Source organism: Rhopalosiphum maidis, chromosome 3 (genome assembly GCF_003676215.2).
Source record: "Rhopalosiphum maidis isolate BTI-1 chromosome 3, ASM367621v3, whole genome shotgun sequence".
Classification (NCBI taxonomy): Eukaryota; Metazoa; Arthropoda; class Insecta; order Hemiptera; family Aphididae; genus Rhopalosiphum; species Rhopalosiphum maidis.
In genome coordinates this window covers 67,359,734-67,378,499 of record NC_040879.1, presented here as the reverse complement: position 1 = coordinate 67,378,499, position 18,766 = coordinate 67,359,734, and the positions used below count along the sequence as shown (strand labels likewise).

General features: G+C 27.2%; 1 protein-coding gene across 1 annotated transcript in view; it reads right to left on the bottom strand.

Annotated features, from left to right (window-relative positions):
* LOC113558085 overlaps window positions 1-9,680 on the bottom strand; it is a 150,897-nt gene extending 141,217 nt beyond the window's left edge. The window contains exons 1-2 of the mRNA XM_026963601.1: window positions 9,619-9,680; window positions 6,009-6,077 (exon numbers count right to left, since the gene is read on the bottom strand). Coding sequence (XP_026819402.1) covers window positions 6,009-6,077; window positions 9,619-9,680 — 131 coding nt within the window. The remainder of the gene's footprint in view (window positions 1-6,008; window positions 6,078-9,618) is intronic.
* Between the last annotated feature and the right edge of the window lie 9,086 nt (window positions 9,681-18,766).

The window sequence follows — 18,766 nt, the reverse complement described above, 5'->3', positions numbered from 1 at the left end:
CTGTATATACGCGTATGTCAACCGATTGGACTGAGTGATCGTTATAGGATAGGTAAAACAATAGTAAAACAATCGGCAGAAGATATAATGCGCGCGCACGAGAAACTTTAAACCGCTAAATATATTACGCGCAATATTATATAATATTATTATTACGTATGTATTATAATAGCCGTCGTGCGACGCGGAAAACCGACCGAAAACGCCGACGCGTTGAAAACTGATGCAAGTGGAATTATTAACTTTGCCGGTATACAACGGGGTTGGGCAACTGGCAGCCCGTGAACCTTTTTTTTATCTGGCCCGCGATACATTTTCAAATTACATCATACAATTTCAAAGTCAATCGTCTATGCTCTCTATGTACTCTGGCCCGCTAAATTTTAATTTTCTAACCATTTCAGTTGCCCATCCCTGGTAAACAATGCATATATAATATACAGGTACGAAACAGGTCCGTCACCCCAGCACCCCGAGTTGTGATTTTTTACACCAAAATTTCACGAGATTATGTAATCGTTACGTAACGAAATGTAACCACAAACATTTTTTTGTAGCTTACGAGGAAATTCTGAACAACGAAAACATTTTTGTGGTTACATTTCGTTACACAATGACAACATAATCTCGTGAAATTTTGGTGTAAAAAATCACAACTTGGGGTGCTGGGGTGACGGACCTGTACGAAACGCGTATTAGTTGGTGGGTAGGCTGCAATAATATTGATTCCGTTATTTATAATATAGACGTGTAAAGGCTGTTTAAAAATGTGTTACCGAACGGGAGGGCGTGCCCGGCGGTTGCAATGTTTTTAAAATCCGATATTGAAAATAAAAAATAATAACACGTCTTATTATAATATTTATATATATTATTATTAATGTAATATATACATACCGCCCGAAAGAAATATGAATGCGCGTCAATAAATCATTAAAATAATGCACAACACTCTTTATAATAATAATATTATAATAATAATATAAAGGCGTTTACAATACTCACTAAATCTCTAACCATAAATATCACGTCGTAAATATTATAACTGTTCGTATTGTTATCAAAAGTTACTTGAATGAAAGAGCACGTACTATGTAATATAATATAATATGTGATTTCGTTTTTATGTGTCCAAATATTATAAATTATACGAAAAAACATTTCGTTGTTTAAATTATTATTATCCGATCCTTTAGATTCCTGACACGCAAAATAAATCACTAAATTAATAATAATTTACCGCGGTCTCAAAAAAGATATAATAACACATAATAGCAATACATATGTAATTATTCATATTTCAGTAAACTAGGCTGGCATACTTGGTAAATGGCATACAATTTAAATTATGTAAAACTATGAAAATGTATTATGTCCAATACCTAGATAAATTGTTGGACGATTTATCAAATATTTTTTCCTGCTAATTTTCTTTTTGAACACTTTTAATCAAACAAAATATCGGAAATTTCATAATTATAGTTTTATAGTTCAAAACGGATAAACTGTGTGTTTCATATTTTACCATATAAATATCTAAATTTGTCGGTAAATTCGACAAAAAGTTATTTAGTTTGTTTACATGTTCATCGACAATATGATTATTACTTCTAAACTCGCGCTGTTAAACTGCTTTGGCAGTTTTAGTGTACGTAACCCAATTCGTGCTACACAAGTTACATTTTTTTTTTTTTTTAACAAATAGTTAGAATAAAATATTGCAAAGCTAACATTTTTATTAATACATCAAATTTTGTTGTATTCAAATACAAAAAATTAAATTACATACACAATATATTATATATATATGATATGTAAGAACGTAAAGTTCATCAATTATCGTAATTTTAACACAAATTAAACAATTTTAAACAATTTAATTTATTCATGTGTAAGTACGGTTATATAATTTGTATTTATATTTAATATCACTTTTTTGATAATATTGATTATTTTTCTAACGTTCAAGGACATTTTTACGAAAGTCTATAAATCGGGTAGTTTTAGTATAATTGTATAGTATGTAGGAAAACGTTTTCAATTAGTATATACCTATTATATAGCTACTATTCTTTTACCATAAAAAAACGTTTCAAACAAAACTAACCGTGAAAGAAACACAACATTTTAAAACCAATAGTTAGGTACATGCTTTGTTCAGAATATACTATAAAAGTAAATAAAATCAAAAATATTAATTTACAGATCTTGTTTATTTTATTAGTGAGATTTATAGTATTGATAATTGACAATATTTGTCATATTTAAATTATTTACGCATTATATTTTATGAAATCTATTTAAATTTTTTACATAAACTATATTATTTATCTTGTCTGAAGTTTTCCTTTTGTGGGTAAAGGACTGAACTAATGTCAATAAGAAACAAAACAAAGAAAAGATACCAAGAGCTCAAGCTCTCCTTTTGTGTGAATTCCCTTAACCTTTTATTCTCTATCCTTTTAAGCCTTTTCCTAAGAATTTAATAGAAATTTCAATTTTTTTTTTTTTTTTAGAACGCCGGACTTTGTTTATATATTTTTTATTTGTATTTTACTTATGTAAAATTACAAACACCGCATTTTTAAAAATAAAAATGGCTACAGTTTTCGGTATAATATATTGATACAATATACCATGTACTAATATTATACTTCACATTTTCTGACCAAAGTTCTTAAATTTTGTATTTATACTAAAAAAAAAAAAATTGTTCTTATTTTAATATTCAATATGGTGCGTAATAAAATAATCGTACTTGTATTATTATTCAGAGGCATAAATATGGTTTAAAGGAGTTTTGGGATGGTGAGAGCGGGTGGTTATTATTATAACATATATGTCTATAAGTTTGAGCTTTATTTGTAATTATGTATATAATACTATATATTTCGTATTATAAGAGATTGTTGTTAAATTATGATTAATTTTTAATTGAATTACTTTTTTAAATGTTATGATGTTGTTTATATTTTATTAGTAGGGCTCGGATTTCAATGTAAAGTGCCCATTTTTTTAGATGATCTTAGACAATGCTTTCCAAATACATAATTCATTTTATGTAACGAGTGTTTCAAATCTAACAATTTTATTTTGCATTCTTTGCCGATATTGCGTTTTTTAATTTTTAGAGCATTTTTAGCATTATTGGGCCTTTTTTTTGGTTTTCAATGTAATTTGTTTAATATATTATACAAATTCTTGTGGATAATAGAAGATCTTTGGTGTTTGAACATATTGAATAATATATTATAGTTCAATGCAATGCTCAAAATTTAGAAATTAAAATAGGCTTACTTAGAATTTTAATTTTACATAAATCTTAATGTATATTTTAGTATGTTTAGAATGAATAATAATAATAATAATATAACAATATATGCGTGTTTTTTTTAATAAAATGATAAATAATAATTGTACGTTATTATTTATAAATTCCAAATTAAAATACTTAATTGTATAAAAAAAATACATGGCATTTTTAAAGTCATTTTTGTGGTAAAATTTTAAGCTCATATATGGCTATTTTTTTGTGCATATTTGTATGGTTTTAAGTGCATTTAAATCCGAGCCCTATTTATTAGTTAAAGTGCATTTGTAGAGCTTTTTTGAATTTTTATATCATCGCAGTACCTATGTATTTTTTTTTTAAAGATTTTGTTATTAAATTCATAACCCTGGCAATAATTATCCTTATGGCGATGATAAGAATCTTACACGCGAACGTGAGCCATGCCGAGTTTTGACCAATATGGAACGATAAATAAATTTGTTTAAATAAAAATCCATTATTTGATTATACCGAGTCGTACAAATATTATAATATGCACGTATAGGGAAAAGGCGTCGTACATATATTCACACTCCTATTTATCTCCCTTGAGTTACTATCATTTTAATAGGTATTTTTCATCATGAAAACATTTTGTATTATATTACTGTCATATTGATTAAATTACATGTGTGTTATAGATATTATGTACATGTACTATTATGATATAGTACTTATTATATCTTACGTTTAATAAATAAACGTGTTATATGCATTTTTTAGATTTTTCTGTATTATAATATTTAAATTGCTGTCTACAAAAAAACCCTCCCCTAACAATAATTACTGGGCATACGTCAACTTCAATACATATTTATACCTACTTATTATTTTAGATTATGAGAGGGGTGTTGAATGTATTGATTATAATAATGATGTGTGTTTTTCTGTGCCTGTATAGACACGATAAGTAATCGAAAAAAATCTTTGATTGTTAACTTAAAGGGTGGCTTCGGATGACAAATTAAATCTTCTTTGTACTTTGAAGAGGTAACAATTATCAAGAAAAAAGTTAAAAATGAGAATTTTCATCTTAAACTCAGTGTTTGACAAAATTTTAAAGACATTTGAAGACGAATAAAAATAGATACTTGAATTTTTAGCAAATGTTTGTATGATTAGTTTCTATACATTTTGTAATATAATTTTAAAAATATTTTCACTTTATTTATGTTATATCAAAAGCATTTTAAAATTTCCATTTTTTTTATTTATTTATTTAATTAATAGCGATAAAAAATATTTAATGATTAAAAGTGTTTGAACATTTATTACGAGCTTTCATATAGAATTCATATGCCAATTAAAAAATATTAAAAATACATAGTTACAAGATTTTTTATGAAATTTATAAAATCTCGAAATATTTATAGTAAAGGATTAAAAGATAAGTAGGTCATATCGAAACTAACAAATCTAAAAAATATTTAAACATAATTTATATTAGAAGCATTTCGAGTTCCATTTTAGAAAACATCGTATATTTAAACTATGAATAATGATATTGTTTATTTTCTCGTTGTTCAAAAACATTATTCATGGGGACATTAACTTATTATACATATATTTATATTTTATGCACATAATTATATTGTTAAATGCGTGGTTTACGAACAAAAAATATTTCAACTTACTGTATTACTAATAGTAAAATAAATTACTTTACCTAATAACATTATTACAGTGATTAGTAACCCATTCGAAACTTACTGTATAGCAAAGCTGTAAGGCACACACTTGCCCACCTTTTTTATTTGCATTCAAAGCAAAATGTTTAATAGTTAGTGATTTTAGTTTTATTTTGTAAACCGATTTTATACATCATAATATTATTTTATTAGACTCTATAGAATTCGAGTTTTTGAAATGAACAAAGCCCCGAGAATCAAACATACTAAAGTTTGAAGATTTTTTATTCTTTCGAAACAGCTAATCACACTTTTGAGATTATATTTTTTATTGAGTCGACTTTAGTAAAAAGTAACTTCAGAAACAAATAATTATATCAATATTAATGATAATTAAGGTGAAGACAAATAATATGATTTATTTTGATTGAATCTTCTTATCAGTTATCTCTATAGGTATCTATCCAATTTTTATGGAACAAAACTTTGAACTTAAATTTATAATTAATTTTAATTTCTATTCTTAAATTTCAACGATCATCGACGCATGTTGTTTATTTCAACCGTTAGAGAATGAGCCAAAAAAGAATAATAAACTGATAAAATTATTATTTAGTAATAAATATTATTATTACTATTATTATTTAAATATCTTTGACCTGTTATTGTGATCATCGCACGGTATGCACAAAATAACGTGCCTACCTACTATTCATGAATTATGATAAACCCATTATTATTATAAAAAAGTAATAATTAGTTCTTTATAGATCGATATACATCTACAACATAGAACAATTCTTTACAAATCGGCTGAAATCAATTTTAACATCATTATTGCGTGGGTACGATTATGTGGGCACAAAATTAATAATTGCGTTTAATACTAATTTGCAATTCGATCCTGACAAAGCTTTCAGCTGCTTTTAATCTCATGTCCGTTTGGTCCAATATTAAAATACATTTACAATGTATAAATTAACACGTAATTAATATACACAGTTTCTATGAAGACTATCATTTCATAATATTGTTTAGTGTTTACTTACAATATTCGTTGTGTGATGCTATTGAGTTTCTCCGCTCTACCTAGGTAAATTTTGCATTTAGTCTTAAACCTTTAGTAATTGTTCTTCTGAACAGAATAGTTTTAGATATACTTAAATGTACCTATATTGTAATAATATTATATATTTTTAAATTTCATGAAATATTTCATTTCCGTGAAAAATTAAATAAAAATTATTATATCTTGAAGTTTATAATCACGTCAAATTGCAAGTGAAAATTTTTAAAAGTTGGTTTATCGTATGAAATAAAGAAAATATGTATATAATAAATAATAATAATAATATATTAATAATCAATAAGGATCCAATTAATAGATATAATAATTAATACAAGTGATAAATCCTAGGGCTAGGAAATTATTGTATTTACTTTTATTTTGAACTATTTGGTGTACAGCTTATAGTGAGCTAAAAAATTTTTCCAGGACACTACGAAAAAAATATCAAAAATGTATATTTTTGCATATTTACAATCAATATTTTCTGTGTATAATCAATATATTATTTTTAAACAACTATAATCGAACACGTTTAAAAAAAGAAAAAATATTTCAAAAAAAGTGAAATTTTCAATTTTGAAATATTTTAATTGAAAAACTTCAAGTGAAATATTTCAAATTAATAGTACCCTATTAAATATGCATAACTACGGAAGTCATATTAATAATATGAGTACAGTGCAATTTCCCTCGATTTTAGTAATGTTAATAATACTGTATGTATGTATTTTCTTTTTTTACGTAAACAAGTAATATTTACACTGTAAAATAAAAAAAACATTTTTTATGATTAAAAAAAAAATCCAGTGTGAATGTACGTAATTTCTACCTAAGTCATCTGAAATTATAATCTAGCAACACAATTAATTTTAAATATAAAAAAAATACAATATCAAACATATATAAAATAATAAGTGTTTTTATTTTATTTTTATAAGTAAGTAGGTAGGTACTCATAGTAAATAATAACTTACTACCTACCTCCTACGCGCGTTAATAAATTATTGTTTATCTTGATTATGTAGGTACATGTTATTTATTGGTGACATGTATGGATAAAAAAAAAAAACAAAAAGAATTTATTACGCTACACAAAAACTGAAAAACTGTAACATTTTTGTATATTAATACTAATTGATGTGCATAATACATGTGCGTAGGACCGTGTTTAATGCGCGCGCCGGCGACGGGGTGACGTGACGAGGACGACGCACTGCTACTACCACTCTCAGCTGCAGTACACTTTTATTCGTCACTAACGTGAAAAAAAAAAACAAAAAATAAATGTCAAGTTTATTTTCGTACGGGGTCAGCGTATTATTTTCACGAGAACGGGATAACATCACTTTGTGCGCAATAATATACACGTCAACGTCGTTTGGTGGAGGATGTGTGTGAGATGTGTATAACGATGAGTACATAGATAAGTTTGAAATGACAAGCGCGTGTATACATTTTAGTTGTGCGAAGGAAAGTTCAGGATTCTAAATGACATTAAAAAAAAAAAATACAAGTGCTAAGAATAGAAAGTATATTATTTTTGATGATATTAATATTGGCTTGTTACGAGATTCTTACATACACATGACATGATAGCTAGCTTAGAAGTTTTTTTTCAAAACAAAATTATCGTTCAAATACAATGGCGAATTAAAATCAATACAAATAATTGAGTTAAAAATTCGAATAAAAATCATAAAATATTTAACACAATTAATTATAGTCGTATAGAAAACCATTTAAACCAATTAATTTTAAATTCCAATTATCATTATAATACATCTATCTACTATCATTAAACATATTTTTATGCAGTAGATATGAGAATAAATTATAAATAAAAACGAGCGTTTCTGGTAATATTATGATTAAGGTTTCTATTAACAGCCAAGGTATGATTAGAAAAAAATGACTTAAACTTGAAAGTTTATTGCTTAAGTATATATAATTTACGGTAAAATTGTACCAAAGACCACGGGCATTATATATTATTTGAAAATATCTATACATTTTTTTGTAATGCACTAAAAAAATGCTTTTAAAATAATTATATTTAACATTGAAAAAAATTGTTTAATTTAGGTATTATATACATTTTTTTCTTAGGTGTTAATTAATTATTCATATCATTTTCCTCATCTTCTAGTTTTCCTATCTTTTTTTTACTGTGAAAATTATTTTCAAAAAACGAATATACAATTTATATAGATACATTCGTTATACTTTTACATTGTGTTTCATAATAGCACTGTGTAATCAAGTACTGCTTAATATTAATCGAATTTTATCAATTTCTATGTGTACAACTGATTTAAAAATATGAAAAATGCATTAAATATGTCAAAATATGCTCTAGAAATCAAAAAAGTCTGTAAAATGTGGAAAAATGCCAAAAAGACGCAAAATAAAAGTTACATTTTTTGATTCCTTGACGTGTGAAATGAACTTTGTGCTCGGAAAGCAATGTTTTCGGACATTCGGACATAACGGCATGGCCTGCCCGACGAAATAAGACCATCGCATAATCGCACTGTACCCACCACACGCGGGAGGTACCGCGACCTTTCAAAACTGCACTGTTTGATTTGCCCCACTCTGTATGCACACAGTCGTATCGCATAGGTAGGTATAACGGCGCGCGCGTCTTATATACACCGGGCGCGCCGCCGCTGCAGTACGTATACTCGAAAATAGGAATCAATAAATGGTCGGTAAATCTATGTCGCGGCCATCGTAAAAACAACAGTGTAAGTGTATATAAATATATTAGTTATTTGATTAATGCTGAAAGTTTGCCTCCGCGAATTATTAGCCTCCGCCGCCGCCGCCGCCGCCGCCGCCGCTGTCTGGACCGTCGAAGAAGAAGAAGAAGAGGAGACGCGATATCTCGTCCGCGAACCCTCCCGACTCGACCGTGTATAACGCGCGCCGCGGCGGCTCTATTACGGCGGCGACGAACCCGGGCGGGCCCCCGCAGTTATAATACTACGCGTGTACAGCATAAAGTTTCGCTCCTTCGCATTGGACTGCTTTTTAAGATTCCCAAAAGACCTATTAACGTTTTTCGCCCGTCCGTCGAGCGAGTGCAGTGTACTGCGTGCATACCGCGAGTTTCCCGAACGACGTAAAAAAAAAATTATATAATAAATAACAGTGAAATAGGTGGTGTGAACAAAAAAATAAAAAAAATAAAACGAATAAATTGATAAATAACCGGCCGACCTAAACGTCCCAAATTGTTTTTCTTAATCGTGTCACACGTCCGTTTTTTTGGTCTTAATATCTGTTTTTTTTTTGTATTTACATATTTTTTCCACGAAACCGCCATAATTTTATTGTTTTTAGGATAACGTGGACATATCACACGCGAATTCGTAACCACACATACCATAACTACCTACATGACATAAGTTCATAACGTTACCCTCTTCGTTTTTGTTGGTATTAGAATAAATTTGCTGTTATAAAAGTTAAATGTAGCACAGTAATATTGTGACGATATTACCAGCGGTTAAAGTGGATAGAAATAAATGGTGGGAGGGGGCGGAAATAATCCAGTGAAATCCTACATTTTGCGTTTTCATTATTACAGCTGTTGTCTGTATTTGTATGCGCTATTGTCTATTTCAGTTATTGTAGTCGTCACTGCCATTGTTATACTATCGAAAATACGAAATCATATTATCTTAAGCTACGCTTTGGTGTAAGTACTGACTTTCGGTATCAAAATGTTCAAATCCCAACGAACAAAATATTTTATAAAACAAATTAATCAATACCACATAGTATAGGATCTATAAATAATTATGAAAATAATTCATTTTTCAAAATCTACGGAATATGGAAAATTTTAAAATAAGTATGGAGCGATGAAATATACGTAAGTTCTATATGAAGTTTAAGGATTGCGTTTTCCCGCAACCCTTTTTCACTTCAACCACTGGATATAACCCATGTTTTCTCTTTTGATAGTCTTGAAGTGAGTTGGTAAACATATAGTAAACAGACGAAATATACAGTAACTAAATAAATAATGAATATTCCCATTAAAACTGTGATATTTAAAAAAAAAAGTGGGTATCGCTCCGCTGTACAGTAGAGATGGAGAGTAGGTCACTGGTCACTATAATCGATGTGTTAACTTTGAATGCAATGACGGGTATCATTGTACACGAAAAACGATTCTGGACGGAGATGATTTGTCAGTCAATGATAATTAGTTGGATATATTATATTATTACCTATATTTAAATTGTAATACATCGTTATTTTAATTTCATACGCTCATAAAATGTTTTCTACATTGACAATGGAATTTTTTTTACAGTTACTCGAAGGAAAACTTATGGATAACCTAATACTGGATTTTTGAACCTTAAGTATAAATCACAAAAATTTTATGAATTTTCAACTTCAAAATTCTTTGCAAATTTTCGTAATTTTGATATATTTCATAAACATTTAAACTTTAAACGCTTATAAACAAAAACTGTGACTAACGATTTTTGATTTTTTTTTTTACTATAATAATTACAACTTATAATAAACCTTGTATTAAATTTTAAAGCTTTTTTGGATAGCCATTTTTTTTTTATCGGCATTTTAAGCAAAAAAACTTATAAAGTCGAAAATTTCAATTGTCTATAAGTAGCTTAAAAAAGGTGAAAATATAATCGTAAATAGACAACCATAATATAAACATTTGGTGAAAATTTCAAGTATTTACAATGATTCGTTTTTGAGTCACAGCAAAATCGAAAAATCGATTTTGTCGAAAAGTGGTTATGCGTAAAAATTCCCGTTTTTCCGTTATTTTTTCAGGGTTTTTTCCGACGCTTTTGAAAATTATTGGAATTTTTTTACTTTTGATCCTCCAAAGTACCAACTAGATGAATTTTCTTATTTAAAGAGGGGCTGAAGTCAAAAATCGAAGCATTATTACTACTCCAAAACGTGATGACAGACACAAAAATAAAAAATAAAAAATAAAAAAAAACACACATCATTGTAAAATCAATACATTCATCACTCCGTTCAGAATCTAAAACAGACGAGAGAATTTGGATAAAGCTATAGTATTTCATTTTGATACACAACATTAATTTCGTAGACGTAGGCTGTGTAGAGGTGTAATTTATGCGGGTGATGTAAGGCAGGACAACAGATATATGAGTGGTGTTTTATAAAAAGTAGGTACGGTTTGAACTCTACTACCTAATTACTTTACATTACCTTTTGGTAAAGATTTGTTTTATATTGAGATCTGTAAGAACGTTAAAACATATTATACTCGTAATATTTAAATCACAGCCATGTTAATTTAATAGTATATTCATGAAATATATAAAAAAAAAGTACTTACGTTTCAGACAAGTTTCTGGTGACTTTTTGTCGTTAGTTTGCCGCCACTAGCAATATTTGCTAATCGACTGTGTGTGGTTTTTTTTACCTCCTAAAGCTTCTTTTGATCATTAAGACATTACAACTGCTGTTGTAATGCAATTTAAGTATAATGTAGTAGCATATGTTATAATATTATAGATAAAAATGTGTATAGTAATAATATACTGTTTTTTGTATGCATTTTTAATAATAATGTAAAAATATAAAAACAAATTTTAAAATTTCACAAAATTATTACATTTTTAATATAATACATTAATTCGTTTTCCACCCAATGCGTTTAAAACCATCTGGATTTTTAGAAAAAACGATAAAATTAATAACCCATTTTAAAACTTCTCTGCCTAGTTTTATTTTTTAGAGATCAAAATGTTAAATCAAATTTACGAGGAAAACAAATTTGCTTTGATTTTACTCTTTACATAGATACATAATATTATTATTACTATTCTTCTTCCTCTTATTATTATTATTATTATTAAAGCAGATTCATAATTCTCTGTCATAAAAATGTGATAAAAATTGTATGTCTGTGATAGCTTTTTATAATGTATAATATGTTTAGTAGTCAAGAGTATAATAATATTTTTAACTAATAATATGGAAATAAATAAATAAAACTATTTTTATATTGTAATTTTAAATTAAACCATTACAATAGACGCTCAACATATATTTTAATATCTTACTATAACTTTAAAAAATGCACAACAAAATTATAGTTATTTGATAAAATTGTACATAGGTAGATAAATTATATTTAGGTTCAGAGCGGAGTGATGGATATGTATATTAATTTTACAATGATGTGTGTTTTTTTATATTCTTAAACATAATAAGTAGTCATTGAATCTAGTGGTTACTCTGAGGTCTCAAGAGTAAAAAAATTCTCAATTAAATACGAGATCCCACATACATTCTTTTTTATACGCATTTAAAAAATAATTTTTTGACAAAATTCGTAAAATCATAAAATATTGCAAACTAAATAGCTTACTACAAAATTGTAATTATAGAAATTCATAACAACTTTTGTTTTTATATCTATGTTTTGAAAATTGAACACAAGATTCCCCGTAATTACGTAGTTTATACTGAAACCATAAAATTTAATAAATATTAATGGCAATTATTTCTTATAGACATTTTGAGTTCAAATTTGAATGAAATTACTTATTTAAAAGATAAGATGTTAATTATTTTATTATAATTTAAAAACATTATCCGTAGGAAATTAAAAAATTTACGTATATTATATTGTTATTAATTTTACTAACGCAATGCAATTTTTGGTTTATTTTAATATATCATAATTTATTTATACATACTATAAATCAATATTTACTGTTGTACGTTGTTTATAGAAAGATGTTATTAAATTTTGAGTTATATAAGTTGATATAATGTGGTATAAAAATATGTTCGTAGATTATTTTAATAATTAAATACTAATAATATAATAAATGCAATATTCTCCGAAAAAATCTAATCAACCTAACAGTGATACTAAAATTAAGATAAATATACTTATTAGTGATATAGAGTACTAACAATCTTCGCTAGAAATCGTATTTTGTATTATAACGGTAATTATGATATTACATTGAATTCAAATTGAATATACCCATAGTAGTGACCCACTCGACATCTAATGCACATCACAACAATATCTACTTACCTACTTTTTTTGTGTATATTTTATTGATACATGTGTTTTTTTCGGAAATAATTTGACTCTGTGAGCTAAAGTTATATTTAAAAAAACTCTATACGCTTTTAATTGATTTGAAATATAAAAAAAAAAAAATATCTTCAGTACTAAATTTGTTTGATATTCTTTACATAACATCAGTCACTGTAATGATAAATAAATGTAGTATGTAAGGACAATATATGAATAGGATGATGAATTTCAAAATGTAGGTCATAGCTCACTAAAGGTGCACCGAAGTAGTTTTCTTTTTTTAATAAAGCAGAAAAGATAATATAGCCCATGCTACAGATAGTAGCTATAATATTATGAATTCTACAAAAACACAAATTATAAAAATATAATGATTATAATGTTCTGAAATCAATTGTATATTGGCATATATTGTTTATTTTTTTGATAAACAAAAACCTTGTCAATGCAATGCTAATATTATTTTGTTTAACGTTAATATTAGTTAAAAAATATTAATAAGTAAAAGTCGAGTCATTTTAAACATTATTGTATTATATTTTGCGGATATTTAATTGTTGGATCTAAAAATATTCTTCTTATTTCGTCCAAGAAAAAATCCTACTATCAAATAAAATGAACATTGAACTCGAAAAAAAAATAACTAAAATCATATACATGGCCTATAATAGTAATGAAGACTGACGTACAACGAACACGAAAAGGAGACAATAAAAGTTTTTGAGATGCGGTGCTTTTGACGTATTCAAAAGATAAGATGGACAGATTAAGCATTAAATTAACAAGTATCAAAACGAATCAATGAACAAAGGGAAATGGTAGATACTACAAGTTTATGAATAGCTCTATACTTTCCAATGATATTGTGCAATACGTTGAAACACGGTAGCTCTATATAGTTAGTTCTAGTAGTAATCGTACCAGGCAAATAAAATGAGATTACGAGAACAAATTTAGTTTTACAAACTGCCAGTGAACAAAGATTAGAATATGTGTAGACTAAAAGGTCAGAAATTAATGGACAAGACTATTGGAATGACAAAAACCAGTAATAGAAAGACTGATATAAGGCCTAAAGAATAAGAATTTATTATAGTATAATGATTAGTATGGCTGGGATTTCGATGCATTTTGTATTTGTTTCTGAAGCTTTCTGTACGATGCTCGTTTTTTTACAAATATGTTTTAAGTATTTTTAAATTGGAATAAGAAATTTTATTTTGCATTTTTTTGAATTTTTGACCATTTCTGATTTTAAGGTCATTTTTTTCATTTTTTAGGACATTTATAGAGGTTTATAAGTCAATTTTGGTGTTTTTGAATTTAAAATTAATGATTATAGATTTATAATATAAAATATTTATATGCTAACAAGTAATAATAAATGAAAGGAGCTTTTGTATTTTTATGAACACTGAAATCCCAGCCCCAATGATAAGTAAGTCTGAAATTGTTTATATTTAATTCATATCTCAATAAATTAAATGCTGCAAGAATATTTTTCAAATACTTCAACTCTTAAATTGTATACTGAAACTAATTAATATCTAAGACATGTCAAGATTTTTTTTCAGATTTATACAAACGTATATATACGCTTTAATTCGTCAAATAAGACACATTGCACTCTAAAGCTCTACAAGGTAATTAATTTTAAGGAACGGACCGGAATAAATTAAATCAAATAACCTTGTCCTTAGATTATATACAATCATTTTAATCCAAACTAGATAAAAACTTAATTAACTAGAAACTATACTCCCTTAGTCAGGAGAATCTTTTTCATCTTGCAGCGCTTTCAACTCGGACAGTAATATGACGCGTTTTTTAACTTAAGTTTACCGGAATTTAAGTATACCCCTTCAAATATACAGTTTTTAAATATTTAAAATTAATATGAACTTACTATTATTGTAAATTAGAAATATATTTCGGAGGTTATAAGTTTTTATGGTATAACACGTTAAAAAAAATAATTCAAAACTTTAAAATTAATTTCTAATTTTAGATTCTCATAGATCTGCTCTTATTTTTTTTTTTAAATAAAAACCTATACTATACATCTATATTGGCATACTGCTTATATTTGTATTATAAAGAAACTTTGGGACTTTTTTCTCCACTTCTCACTTATAAATGATAAAAATGCGATAAAATTCGTTGCATTTTGTATTTTACAAACTTAGAAAAAATATTTACAAAATCTGACGAATAACAGTTATTCGAATTTTATGAAGAATATTTTGATTTTCAACTCCTCATTGCTATATATTTTCATTACTCGGACTGTCTTCTAAGAAAACATCATAATTCTTAACTTTTAAGCCAAACAGTGTAATTTTTTCATAAGAACTTAACATAGTTTATATATTTATATGAATATACATAATTCATTTGCTAGTAAATACTTCTCAAATCCGTACTACTCACTTCCAGTTTCAGATTACTCATTGTGTTTCAGGGATTTATAAAAAACAGGGGCGGTCGATCAGGTCTTTATTTACTAAAAACCTTAACCTAATTTATTATGTCCAAACTTCAAAATTATTCCTAAACACAGTATAATACATATTAATATTATAATACTTCGTTTAGAATAATTACTAAGAAATATGCACATAATAAAGTATAGATTTCAATGACGTTGTTTTGTCCAAATTTAATTTACTAACATAAAATAATTGCATCAGACATATACAGTGCTCGGCTGGGGGGGGGGGGTGCAGTGGGACGGAGTACCCCAACTAATTTTTCAGAAATTTTAGCGTACCCCTACTATTATTTTTAAGGGGAACGCACGGGACGCTTCATCATTTTTCTTTTTATTATTACGAAATACCATAATAATAAATCTGTCATGGATTATTTCAAAATCGTGCATCTATAAAAATAAATAGTTAAAAATCAATGGTTTTTTCATTTATTTACTTTAATTATCCTTTTGAGTTAGTTAATTACCTATGTTTTATATTAACTTATATTTTTTTCTAATTGATTACCTATTTACAAATATGTTTCATTGTTTAAAAAGGGGTATTAGGAGGTGTAGGGTCATAGCCCCTATGGATCATCAACGTTAAATAAGTAATAGGGACGCATTTTTTTTAAAGTAAACAGAGTCCCCCTACTTTAATTTTGCCAAGTCGAGCACTGGACACATACAAATAGTACGTACATAACGTCCGAAATGGACTTCTAAATAATGCTGGATAACTTTTCACAATATCAGTATAGTGTACTCTGATTGATTTTAAAGTCCAATAAATTATTATATGAAGGTTTTTTTTAATACTATATTAATTGTGTTTGTTAATTATACAGTAAAACATAATGCCTTTTACTGCGTATATCGGATTTACAAATCGGGAAATCATTTCATCGCAAATTACGACGTTTGTTTTAGTATTTATTATTACTCTCCATCAATAATTGATTATCTTCAGTGTTGAGATTGCCGTTCGATTTTATTTTTCGTGTTATTATTGTAATCGTTTTAATCGACTCTCAGCCAATAAAATATGTAATATAATATTATCATTGTAACGGCATCGGCTCTCGTCGTTAACGACGATGAACTACACAGATACCATAGGCAATAATTATTTTCACCACAACTCAATAACGCGAGCTGAAGTATTTGTGTGCAAATGACACGCCGTAGGTACTTTACCTATGTAGTAGAATCTATATAAACTTACGATTTATATATGTACTTACACAATCTGTTTAAGAACGGTTAATTTGTATTCCACTTATTTGCATCAAAGAACCCTTTCGAGAGATATGTTTTATTTTGTTTGTCGTGATGTTTAATGTTCATGCGTACAATAATATTAATATAATAATAATATCTCCGCCGAAAGTTCATTAAACCGTAATGGCAGCGTTGTATGTTTTATTATTTGTCGAAGGCAGACTCACTTTAATAGCTTATATATCGAAAGACCACAACCGTTCAATTATTTCATCGTTTAAGTTTTTTCAATACCATTGCCTGTTTTTCGATTTTTATCATCTCCTATATAGCACTTTATCATTATTATTAATAGTATTGCATTGTTGTATTATATCAGTGACCTAATATTTTATATTATTAAAAATATTAATCGAAATCGCATTATATTATAATTTTAATTGTTGGATTATACACTCCAAATAGTTTTCAAATGCCATTTGTCGTCAACAATCGATCGCCTAGCGTATAATTATTGTAGAACTCTCATTTGTATACGTTAAGCTCTAAATGCTAATTATATTGTGTTCGTCAAACTTGTTCATTAATAAACTTAGTCTGCTATTGACCCAATTTAGGATTGAATAATTAATTCATCTTTAGGAATAAGTAAGTACCTACATTCAAATTCGTCTTTAGATAAATTTTATTTTTAAAATGTTTATAACCGCAATATGCAAATAATTAATTTTCAACATCAATTGTTTTTAAATTTAAATGCCTGTATCAAAACTTGCGTGATTAAATAATATACTATTATACCTAATAAAAAACGAGGAGGCGATACTAAACGATCAGAGTAAATCGAACTAAATAGTTATTTAGAATTAAAAGTACAAATCATAAAAATTCGATTATGTTAGTACCGCTCTACTGTGCAGGAGGTGTCGAGTATAATGGATGTATTTAATTTGAAATTCAATAATATTATATCATTGTATACGAAACGCGATTCTGAGTCCATTAGCCTATAATTAAGTATATTTTATATAATAATATGTTATGTGATCTTGCCATTAAATTTGTTTATTTTTCTATTATTAATACAATAGATTACATTTTAGTGCACATCCACACACACATGTTTGTAAAATTAAATCATTCTTCACTCCGCTCAGAATATAAATTATAATCATTTTAAACTGTTATGTTCGTAATAACTTGCCGTAATAATTGTTTTAACTAAATAAATCGAATAGTATATATCTTATACGAAGTATAAGATATTTATAGCTTAAGACAAATATAAACATAGATAAGTTATGAAATTAATTAATTGTTATAGAAGTTACGCGTATATACGTGTACAGTGTTGTTTTCAGGAATATTGGCAGGGTTAGGGAGATGACACGGAGAGGAATTGAAACGCCGATTTGTAAATTAGCCGCGAGGCTCGTAGCCAAACACTACCTTAAAAATGTCTTCTCTCTCACAAAACAATAGAAGGTATCTTTGAAAACATTAATTTTACCATCCCTCCCTCGTATTTAAAAAAAAAATAATTTGCGGTCATCATTTATTTTCTAAAATTTTTTTAATATTTGAAACATAACGTTAAGTACATTTTTTGGAATAAATAACCACTTCGATTAATATTTATTTAATTGTTTAACTCTTGAGACGGTTCTAGAAAATCTTACGTTCAACTAGGAAAAACAATTAATTATCATATTAGTAAATTTACTACTTGCGTCGTCTTTAGCTATATTGTGTTCCCATGAAATAGGTTTTTAGTCTTTTATACCACATTTTGTATTTCCTAACTATCATGAACAGCGTTAAATATTTTTTCACTTTTGATCTTCAAAGTACCAACAAGAACCTATTTTTTATCAGAAAACTACAGTAAATATTGTAAATCAAAGCAATTTTATTGCCTCAAAAAGTATCTCCAGACAAAAAAATGAATCAACATATA